Raw genomic sequence first — 12,046 nt, 5'->3', positions numbered from 1 at the left:
ATTTGTAAGGTTTCTCTCCACTATGCATTCTCTGATGTAGTTTCAGGGTTGAGGGCCTCTTAAAAGCTTTGCCACACAATTTACATCTGTAAGGTTTCTCTCCATTGTGGACTATCTGATGTTGCCTCAGGTCTGAGAAACACCTAAAGGCTTTGTGACATTCCTCACATTTGTAAGGTTTTTCTTCAGAATGAATCCTCTGATGTTGCCTCAGGTTTGAGGAGCACTTAAAGGCTTTGTCACATTTATTACATTTGTAAGGTTTCTCTCCAGTATGCATCCTCTGATGTTGTTCCAGATTTGAGGAGCACAGAAATGCTTTGTGACATTCATTACACTCGTAAAGTTTCTCTCTAGTATGGGTTTTCTGATGTTGGTTCAGGATTGAGCACTTCTTAAAGGCTTTGCCACATAATTTACATTTATAAGGTTTCTCTCCAGAATGAATTATCTGATGTTGCTTCAGGTCTGAAAAATAGCTAAAGACTTTATCACATCCTTCACATTTATAAGGGGTCTCTCCAGAGTGAATGCCTTGATGTCGCTTCAAGTGTGACGACCACATAAACGCTTTGTCACATTCATTACATTCATAAGGTTTCTCTCCAGTATGCTTTCTCTGATGTTGCTCCCTGCTTGAGGACCACATAAATGCTTTGCCACACAATTTACATTTGTAAGGTTTCTCTCCAGTATGCATCCTCTGATGTTGGTTCAGGTCTGAGAAACGCCTAAAGGCTTTGTGACATTCTTCACATTTGTAAGGTGTCTCTCCAGAGTGAATACCTTGATGTCTCTTCAGATCTGATGACCACAGAAAGGCTTTGTCACATTCTTTACATTTGTACGGTGTGTCTCCAGAATGACTACTTTGATGTCGCTTCAGGTTTGAGGAGCATATAAAGGCTTTGTCACATTCTTTACATTTGTAAGGTTTTTCTCCAGTATGCATTCTCTGATGTTGATTCAGATTTGAGCACCTCTTAAAGGCTTTGCCACACAGTTTACATTTGTAAGGTTTCTCTCCAGTATGCATCCTCTGATGTTGCTCTAGGACTGAAGACCACATAAATGCTTTGTCACACAATTTACATTTGTAAGGTTTCTCTCTAGTATGCAGTCTCTGATGTTGCTTCAGATCTGAGAAACACCTAAAGGCTTTGTGACATTCTTCACATTTGCAAGGTTTCTCTCTAGTATGCATTCTGTGATGCTGCTCCAGCTTTGACATGCACAGAAAGGCTTTGTCACATTCATCACATTTGTAAGGTTTCTCTCTGGTATGGATTTTCTGATGTTTATTCAGAGTTGAGCACCTGATAAAGGCTTTGCCACACAAATTACATTTGTAAGGTTTCTCTCCAGAATGAATCATCTGATGTTGCTTCAGATCTGAGAACCCCCTAAAGGCTTTCTTGCATACTTCACATTTGTAAGGTGTCTCTCCAGAGTGAATTATCTGATGTTGCTTCAGGTGTGATGACCTCCAAAAGGCTCCACTAGATTCACTACATCTGTAAGGCTTCTCTCCAGTGTGCATTCTCTGATGTTGCTCCAGGGTTGAGGAACACAGAAAGGTTTTGTCACATTCATTACATTTGTAAGGTTTCTCTCCGGTGTGGGTTTTTTTATGTTGGTTCAGGTTTGAGCTCCTCTTAAAGGTTTTGCCACATTCTTTACATTGGTGAGGTCTCTCTCCATTGTGGATTAGCTGATGTTGTTTAAGGTCTGAGAAACGCCTAAAGGCTTTGTCACATTCTTCATATTTGTAAGGTGTCTCTCCAGAGTGTATGACCTGATGTTGCTTCAGGTTTGAGGAGCCCACAAAGGCTTTGTCACAATCATTACACTTGTAAGGTTTCTCTCCAGAGTGAGTTCTCTGATGTTCCTTCAAAGTTAAGCTCCTCATAAAGGCTTTCTCACACTCTTTACACTTGTAAAGTTTCTCTCCAGTATAGTCTTTCTGATATTTTTTCAGGTGCATGAACCATCCAAAGGCTTTCCCACACTCTTTACATTTGTATGATTTCTCTCCAAAATGCATCATTTGATGTTCCTTCTGGCTTGAGCAAAACTTAAGTGTTTTGTCACATACTTCACATGTGTAAGTCATCTCTCCATTATAGGTTCTCTGCTGTACAGTAACACCTGAGAAACAAATGAAGTTGTACTGCATTATACACAATTGTGAAATTTCTCCCCAGAGTGAGTTACCTTAAGACTATTTAGATATTATAATGGATTAAAGACTATCCTAATTCTTTACAGTTAGATCTGGTGGAGACAGAGCAAATTAGGGATAGAAGCATTGCAAGAACAGAAACAGGAGGTGGGGTAGAAATGATTAACATAGTCGTTAAACCAGCTATAGAAATGAAAGCTCCTTAGGCAAGGACTTTTATAGAAAATATTCCTCAGAGGACCAGAGGTGGGGATATGGAGATTGAGGGCCATTAGAAAATCACCTATCCTTACAAATTAGCCCAATCACAAGTGATTGATTTAACAGTAGATAACAATTTCACAGAGGAATGACTCCCTCCCGAGAAAAGGAACACTATATTAGAACACCTGGAAAAATGCAGCTCTTGTTTGTTTCAGACTGTCTGCCTGTAGGCATGTCTATGCAGGCATCTCTTTTAATAAACTTTTCCCTTTGAAAAGTAGCAGCAGGGCCTCCCTGGTGGCACAAGGGTTAAGCACAGCACTGTGAAGCTATCCATAGTCTCTGCAACATGAGTTCGATCCCGGGCTGGCCAGGGCGCAATCCACATGGTGCAGCAGACCTCTCATGTCTCCCCCACTGCTCTCTTAGCAATGTATTTCAGTCATTCTGCCTGTTCTGCTCCCCACTCTGTCTCTGGTGAATCCTCTCACCCAACACCCCTCATACCTCTGGCCTGTAACCCAGTTTTTGTATGTATAAATAAATCTTTTAAATAAAATAAAATAAAATGTAACTTTCAGCTGCCTGTGTCTTTGTTTCCTGGGTAAATTTACCATGTGCCACTAAAAGGGGAACATTGCCAAAACTTTTCTCAGAGGTAACCCAAGGACTCTGCTCACTGAACCCTACTTCTTATCAGAACATCAGATCTAAAAAATATACATAAGCTGAGAGTGTAAAGGATGGAAAAAGATATTCAATTTAAGAGGTAATCATAAGACAGTAGGAGTGGTCTTGAAGCATGGTGACCTGAGATAAGCAGCCGGGGAGGGGGTGGGGGGGAGGTCCTGAGTGACAACCTTTTGCTCAGTTTCTTGTATGAATCTTGCTTCATGTTAGACCATGTACCACCATGATACAGAATGGACCTGGGGGGTGGTCCCATGACTACTGACCCTATACTCACTCGGTGGTATGCAGCTATATGACTCACCTCTTGGTATGTAGCCACGACACATGTGACCATGTACAGTTGCCAATGCAAACCCACCCAGAATCTTGTAGAAACTGAAAGTGTATATAAGCCCCAACTTCCTATAGAGGGGGCTCAGCATTAGGATGCAAATCTGCTAAGTCAGCACCAGTGCAATTAAACCTGCTTCTTGTTAGCCCTGGTGTCCAAGTTTCCTTGCACAATTTAACAGCCTTAGGGGTATTAAAAAATTGGATTTAATGATAAAAACTGTCATAGAAGACAACCAGTAAATGGAAATATAGAGCACCTCTATGGAACTATGACTATTGGTCCACCTAACATCAGAACACCCACATATATAAAGCAAATATTGACAAAATTTAAAAACAGAAACAAAACAAAATTTCAAAATTCCAATTTCAATAATGGATACAAAAAAAAAGCAGAATGGAAGTTGAAAAAGGAGACAGCTGACTTGAAAACATACCAATTAGATATAATAGACTTCCCTTTCCCAAAATACCCCACTCAACACAAGCAAGGTTTCAGTATCCAAGGACAGAGCAAAGGTTAAAAAACTAAATAAAAACCATAACACTACTTGCTGGAAAAGTACTAATAGTTCAATTCTCTAAGGTCCTGCTGCAGATAATTTTTAAATAATATGGATCTCTAAAGCAGCAAAATGGGCAAACAAATACAATACATGGGGATCTTAGATAGAAGGGAATATGACATGACAAGGAGAGAATTCTCCAGAATCTAGACACAAAGACATGGAACATTTTACCCTTCTAGCAGACAGACTTGAAAATTAGCCTAATAAAGTCAAAGAGATAGGAAAAGAAGAAAACACAAAGAAGCAAGTTAAGGTGATACAAGAGAACTCATTAAAATTCCATCACAAAAACTAAACAACCCTAATAGACATTGTCCAGAGAAAACATACAGATGGTCAATATATATGAATAGATGTTCATCATCTCTTTTATTAGGGTAATGCAAATTAAAACAATGATCACACCTGTCAGAATGGTTATTAGACAAAAGAGAAGAATGAACAAGTGCTGGAGAGGATGTGGAGAGAAGGAAATCCTTGCATACTAGTGGTGGGAATGTAAACTGGTGGAGCCACTGTAACAGGTTACAGATTCCTTAAAACACTGAAAAAGGAAATCAGATACCATCTAGTTATCCCATGTCTAGATAGGTATTTAACTAAAGACTACAAAATTATTATTCAGTGAGAAATGTGCACCATCATGTTCATTACAGCATCATTTACAATAGTCAAGACTGGAAAAAAAACACCTGCCCCCTAACAGATGATTAGGAAAAGAAGTTGAGGCATAAACACAATAGGTTAGTCCAACTATAAAAAAGGGATAAAGACCTGCTATTTGTAACAACATAGATGGACCTGGAGTATATTATGGTTAGTGAAATAAGTCAAATGGGGGAAAAAAGAAGCATACGTTTTCAATTATATACCACATAAGGAAACAAAGTAAGGAAATGAAAAAAATGAACTTTTAGGGCCTCCCTGGTGGTGCACCTCCCTGGTGGTGCACAGTGGTACAGCACTGTGAAGCTATCCGCAGCCACTTAAGCACGAGTTCAATTCCCGGCCGGGGAGCTACCCACATGGAGCAGCAGACCTCTCCTGTCTCGCCTGCTGCTCCCCTCAGCAGTGTGTTTCAGTCAGTCTGCCTGTTCTGTTCCCCACTCTGTCTCTGGTGAATCCTCTCACCCCCTGCACCTCTAGTTGTACCCCTGTTCTTATATGCATAAATCTTTTTTTAAAAAAAAGAACTTTTAGGGCCTCCCCGATGGCACAGCGGGTTGAGCGCAGCACTGTGAAGTTGTCCGCAGCCTCTGCAGTGAGGGTTAAATTCCTGGCTGGCCAGGGAGATACCCACATGGCACAGCAGACCTCTCCTGTCTCGCCTGCTGCTCCCTTCAGTAGTGCTTTCAGTCCATCTGCCTGTTCTGCTCCCCACTCTGTCTCTGGTGAATCTTCTTACCCTCCCACACCTCTAGCCTGTACCCCAGCAATTGTATAAATTTTTTTAAAAAAGAGAACTTTTAAAAATTTATTTATTTATGCATACAAGAACAGGGATACAGGCCAGAGGTGTGGGCGGTGAGAGGATTCACCACAGACAGAGTGGAGAACAGAACAGGTGGACTGACTGAAATACACTGCTTAGGGGAGCAGCAGTGGGTAGCTCCCCAGCCGGGGACTTAACTGGTGCTGCAGTGGCTACGGTTAGCTTCATCGGTTGCGTCTTAACCCCTTGTGCCACCAGGGAGTCCCAACTTTTAGACTATTGATATCAAATTGGTATTTACCAGGAGGGAAGAAGGAAGAGAGTGGATAAATCAGGTAAAATGAGTCAAATGTATGGTTAAGGATGAATCAGACTAGTGGTGAACATACTATATGTTCATTTATAATGATACAGATACAGATCCAAAAACCCATCTATAACTTGACCTATTGATATCTATATCTATAATGATTGTTATGAAGTGATAAGTTATCATTTTAGCATTTATTACTATATGTTGGGAAATGTTCTAAAAACTTTGAAGTCCCCACACCTCTGGCCCAGTTCTTGTAAGTATAAATTAAAAAAAAAAAAAAACTTAAAAAAATTACAACACAAAAACCCTGAAAAACATGCAGATTGTCCCAGGGTCCAAAAATGTATAGAGAAACAGATACCAGACACCCTTTGCTAGCCACAGGGAGGACTTTGAATGACCCTGTCAATATGATGCAAGATTGCAGGAGCAAGATCAGAATCTCTGATAGAAGAGCACGATAAGAACACAGCAGGAGCTGTCCCTCTGTGATAATAAAGAAAATACACCTAGGCTTCTCAAATATTATTTGTAAGAAACATCTTCCTAGGCCATATATCTTTTAAGATTTATTTATTTTTATACAAGAACTGGAGTACAGGCCAGATCCATGGGAGGGTGAGAGGATTCACCAGACAGAGCAGGGAACAGAACAGGGAGACTGAACAAATACACTGCTAAGGGGAGCAGCGGGGGAGACAGGAGAGGTCTCCCTCACGATATGGGATTCTCGCCAGCCAGCTGGGATCGAACCCATGCTGTAGAGGTTGCAGATAGCTTCACAGTGCGGTGCTCAACCGCCTGCGCCACCAGGGAGGCCCTCCTAGGCCATATTTTGAAGCCAGCTTCCCTTTGACTTTGGACCTGTCACATTTTTCATTTGCTTCATTCACTCCTACCTACCTGGCGTCATGACCATTGCTTCCTTTCTCCTCCTCTCACAGGGCTCTTTTCTTTGTTTCAAAAAGATGACCAGGTCAGGCTTAGAGATAGTGAAACCTGTTTATCATAAAATGGAACCCAACTTTTGCTGGTCATTCTCCAATCTCCCATTCACTAATGTTATCAATAGGGAAAAGAGAACATTATATTCTAGAAAACTATTTCACTAAACAATGATTCCTGAGGGCACATTCTGGTAACTTAGGAAATGTTCAACTTTCAGGCCCTGATGTCTACTTCCAATAACTGTCGAATCAAAAATCAGGAAAGGTTATTTTGTAATTTCAGATGTGGGCAAAATATTGCATGTCACTGAATTTCTACAATTGCTAACAATCTAGAAGGAACAATACAGATCACCTCAAGAAAACAAAGTGTCACGGTCATTATGAAACTTGTGAAGATTTTCTTCCTGCCAAGGAATTCATAATTATTTATTTTAAACATTGATTTCAAATTCAGTCATACAGCAGCACCTCCAAGATCACTGTAGAAATGATGGAACTGAAACTCTGGGTGAATTATGAATTATGGAGAGAAGTTGTCCTCACCCAAGGACACCAGGTTCCTGTAGTTCTCCAACATCACATCCCTGTACAATTCCCGCTGAGCCTGGTCCAGGCATTCCCACTCCTCCTGGGAGAATTCTATGGACACATCTCTCAAGGTCAATAGTCCCTGAAATCAAAGAAAACGTATTTATCAAATGGTTACTGTAATGTACATTATTTCAACAAATATGAAAAGAGAGGGTTAAGAAACTGGTTCTGACATAGGTAAGCAACATAAATTATCCAGTAAGAGAATTTTTAAAGCAAAAATTTAATCTAATATTTTCATAATGCCCAGGAAGAGAATGACATAAGATCTATAAAACTGATGGGGTACTATAATTTTATGGAAGATTAAATATGTAGTCAAGGCATCTAGACGTAATGTGTTGAGTGCTACACTCTATGTTACAGATAAGCTGTGTGCATTTCTCAGATAAGAAAGTCATGGTGAGTAAAAATAGAACTTATCAAATGTTCATGTGAACAACAATGCAGTGGAGACCTTGTTAAAATACAGGTGCTGATTCAGAAGTTCCAGGGGGAACCTTAGTCACGCCTAACAAGTTCTCCAGTGACTCTCCCTCAAGGGTCACATTTTTAACTTACAAAGCTATAGAAATAACAAGGGGAGAAATTAAAAATAAGTTGGAACTAAAAGCTTTGTGTTTTTTTTTTTAAAGATTATTTATGCATACAAGAGCTGGGGTGTAGGCCAGAGGTGCAGGGGGTAAGTGAGAGGATTCACCAGAGACAGAGTGGGGAACAGAACAGGGAGACTGACTGAAACACACTGTTGAGGGGAGCAGCAGGCGAGACAGGAGAGGTCTGCTGTGCCATGTGGGTTGGCTCTCTGGCCTGGACTCGGACTCATGCTGCAGTGGCTGCGGACAGCTTCATAGTGCTGAGACTTAACTCCTGCGTCACCAAGACGCCCCGGAACTGAAAGTTTTATGACAAATATACTTCCTAATATAACAGCAATGATGACTACAATAATCACTTTTTGAATATTTACTATACATTAACTAAGTTTTAGAAAATATTGCCAAAAGTCTTTGAAGTACTTTTCTTCATTTTGTAGAATACTAAATTAATAGAAAATTGTAGAGTCTAGGCTTTAACCCAATTTATCTGAGAATTTATGAATTTAAGTATGAACACATAGCTCAATCAATATTTAAGACAACCCTAAAAGAATGGACATATCTGGTTTTTTGTTTTTTTTTTTTTTTGTGGGACCCTTGCCGGTGGCCGGGGATCAAACTGGCGCTGCAGAGGCTGCAGGCAGCCTCGCAACCCAGCACTCAACCGCTGCGCCACCAGGGGAGGCCCCATACCTGGTTTCTTAAATGGTTAATGAAAACAAAGACTAAATATCACAGATTTGATCTAAAACCTTTTATATTTCATAGATAAAAATTACCAATTCACATATTAAAATACTAAAAGAGTAAAATATTTTCACTAGGAAATATTTTAGTTGTATAAATCATATGTATTTCTGGATGATGACTTTTGTGTTTTTTTTAAACATACTGTGGAAACAAACATATAAAATAATGTAACCTAAAATAAAAACTTTTATTTGGCAGTCTTTAAAATTTTATGATTTATCTATAATATGTACCAAGTACTATTTTAGAATTTTAATACAAGCATATGATCCCTGTTATCTTTTTTTTTAAAGATTTATTTATTTATTTATACAAGCACTGGGTATAGTCAGAAGCACGGGAGGGTGAGAGAATTCACCAGAGCCAGAGGGGAGAGCAGAGCAGGCAGATTGACGGAAGTACACTGCTGAGGGGAGTAGTGGGCGGCAGGAGAGGTCTGCGCGCCATGTGGGACCCTCGCCCAGTGGCCGGGGATCGAACCGGCTCTGCAGAGGCTGCGGGCAGCCTCAGAGCCCAGCGCTCAACCGCTGCGCCACCGGGGAGGCCCCCTTGTTACCATTTTTTTAAAAAGATTTATTTATTTATGCATATAAGAGCTGGGGTACAGGCCAGAGATATGGGGGACGGAGGGGCAGGGGTGAGAGGATTCACCAGAGACAGAGTGGTAAACAGAACAGGCAGACTGACCGAAATACACTGCTGAGGGGAGCAGTGGGCGAGTCTGGAGAGGTCTGCTGTGCCATGTGGGTTGCTCCCTGGCCGGCCAGGGATCAAACTCATGCAGAGGCTGCGGATTTGCTTCATAGTGCAGTGCTTAACCCCTTGCACCACCAGGGAGGCCCTATGATCCTTGTTTTCTCTATGAAATTATAAAAAATCATAAAGAAGAATATATCTGATATGACTATGGAATGAAACAGAAACTTACAGGACTTGGGCCCCAATGAGTTAGAACCTTCACTTGCAAAAGCCAATACCTCCAGTAAACAAAGGTGAGAGACTTCATTTTCCAAAACAAATGTTGAACAATGACAAACTCAGAGGAAATGGAATTGCCACATGAAATGTGATGGTTTATGTATAACAGTTAAACTCCCACAATCACTACTAAGAAAAATGGGGAAAATATTAAGGTTATAGTGGGGGAATCTGACAAAGTATTTATACCATGTCAACAAAGATAACATCAGCTCTCATGCACAAATTGATTATCAGGGGCCTGATGCAGACAGACAGCACATCACTACTGTGTTACTGTTTGCAAGACAAAAATAGATTGTAACATGAATTGAATCACAAGTTAACAATTTTTGTGCTAATTTTAAGATCCCTTTGGCTCCCATGTCCTGTAATCTTTAGCATATTTTATTTTTTTTTAGAGATGTATTTATTTATTCATACAAGAACTGGGATGTAGGCCAGAGGTGTGGTGGTGAGAGGATTCACCAGAGACAGAGTGAGGAGCAGAGCAGGCAGATTTACTGAAATACACTGCTGAGGGGAGCAGTGGCAAGACAGAAGAGATCTGCTGTGACAGATGTGGGTTAGTTCACAGGCTGGAGATCGAATTCAGGCCATCATGGTGAGAGTGCTGAGACTTAACCCCTAGGCGACCAGGGAGACCCTGCATGTTTAATTTTAATAAACTTTTTCTGCTGAACTTAGAGTTGTGTTGTAGGAAGAAGATCAGCGTGAGGCCAGAGGCATGGGGTGAAAAAATTCACCGGAAACAGAGTGGGGAACAGAATAGGGAAATTTAGTGAAACGCCCCACCAACAGAAGCAGCAGGGAATATAGGAGAGGTCTGCTGTGCCTTTAGTGTATTTTTTTTTAATATTTTATTTTATATAATTCTTACATCATTTTTCATCTTTGCACAATGTATGCATTTTCATTATGGTTATATTCCCCATACAATTGCACCTCCCCCCTTATTTTGACTCTAGTCCTTCCTGTCCCCGCTCCTCCCTACCCCTCCCCTCCCCGTAGTGTGTCTCTGGTTTATAGTTGCTTGTTGATTTTGATTTCTACTTTGTATTGATTATACTTATTTCCTGGTCTCTTATTTAAGTTTTCTAAATTCCTGCTATAAGTGAGACCATCTGGTATTTTTCTTTTTCTTTCTGATTTATTAGTAAGTCTTCCTCTAGCATTTTATGCAGCAAGGCTCTCTTTCATTTCCACAACTTTCTGGATTATTCTGGACAACAATGTTTATTTGTGCATTTCCCTACACTTAAAAAAAATTTTTTTTTAAGATTTATTTATTTATACAAGCACTGAGTACAGTTAGAAGCGCGGGAGAGTGAGAGAATTCACCAGAGCCAGAGCAGGGAGCAGAGCAGGCAGAAGGACTGAAGTACACTGCTGAAGGGAGCAGTGGGTGGCAGGCGAGGTTTGCGTGCCATGTGGGACCGTCCTCCGGTGGCCAGGAGCAGCCGGGGATCGAACTGGCACTGCAGAGGCTGTGGGCAGCTTCGCAACCCAGCGCTCAACCTCTGCGCCACCGGGGAGGCCCCACTTCAAAATTTTATTTCATCACTGATATCCAAGGACCTGATCCCATCCCCTAAAAGAATCTTGCTAGTATGCATTTCTAGGCTGAAGGTTCATAAAGGGGAAGGGTTCAAGTTGCAGGTCATTAATTATGGTGGGAATTCTCATGTTGAATAAGAAGGCAAGATAGAGAAAGTGGAGAAATAAAGCTCTGGAATATCATAACACATATTCAAAAGCTAACCCTGACTATCATGAGAAGCAAACAAAAACAACTTCTTGAGAAGAAAGTTGTGACAAAGGAACCCCAGGAGAGAAGAGAAGGCACCCAAGTCCTCAAGTGCTTGCCATTTCAGGAGGAAAAGACGACACAGCCTCTGACCTGAGGCATGAAACTTACCTGAGAACTTGCCATTTCTTCCTCTTCCTTCTCCTCTTCTGGCTGCTTTCTCAGGAGATACTAGGTGGAGAAATATACCTGCAATTGAGAATAGTCCTTTTAGGCACCAATAGACTCTCACCGCCTGCTCCCACAATACCCACAGGTAGAAGGACCCAAGAATGCTGAAAACTCCCCTCTCTGCTGTGTTTTGTCCCAGGACAGATACAAGTAAAATATGCTCATGCATGGAGACCAATAGTGAGTTTCTCCTTCCTGTCCTCAAGGGCCTGTCCCTCTCACAAATCCCCACAAATTCTGCTACCACATGAGAGAAGTGGGCTGCACTGGCCTGCTCCTGCCAAACTCCTGTAGAGAAGAACCTGTCACCACCCTTAGAATCAAATGCTGCTCAACCCTCATAATTATCTAGGACCCTGCAGTTTAACCCTGGTCTTCTCTTAGATTCATCTAGAATATTTGATTGAATATTGATATTCCCAAGCAGATCAAAAGAATCCATGTGGGGTTAGGGGAGGGAGCCCAGATGAT

General features: G+C 41.0%; 1 protein-coding gene across 1 annotated transcript; it reads right to left on the bottom strand.

Moving 5' to 3' along the window:
* Positions 1-682: 682 nt before the first annotated feature.
* Positions 683-11,545, bottom strand: LOC119251789 (zinc finger protein 420-like). Its single transcript, XM_054697998.1, is given in 5 exon segments — positions 683-780; positions 782-2,148; positions 7,223-7,349; positions 9,307-9,478; positions 11,516-11,545. Coding segments are annotated over 4 exon segments (1,677 nt in total). The 5' UTR covers positions 9,424-9,478; positions 11,516-11,545; the 3' UTR covers positions 683-714.
* Positions 11,546-12,046: the final 501 nt, after the last annotated feature.

The sequence above is a fragment of the Talpa occidentalis genome, unplaced genomic scaffold, assembly GCF_014898055.3.
Source record: "Talpa occidentalis isolate TD23 unplaced genomic scaffold, MPIMG_talOcc4v2.1 talOcc4.2, whole genome shotgun sequence".
Classification (NCBI taxonomy): Eukaryota; Metazoa; Chordata; class Mammalia; order Eulipotyphla; family Talpidae; genus Talpa; species Talpa occidentalis.
This window is presented reverse-complemented; position numbering and strand designations above follow the sequence as displayed.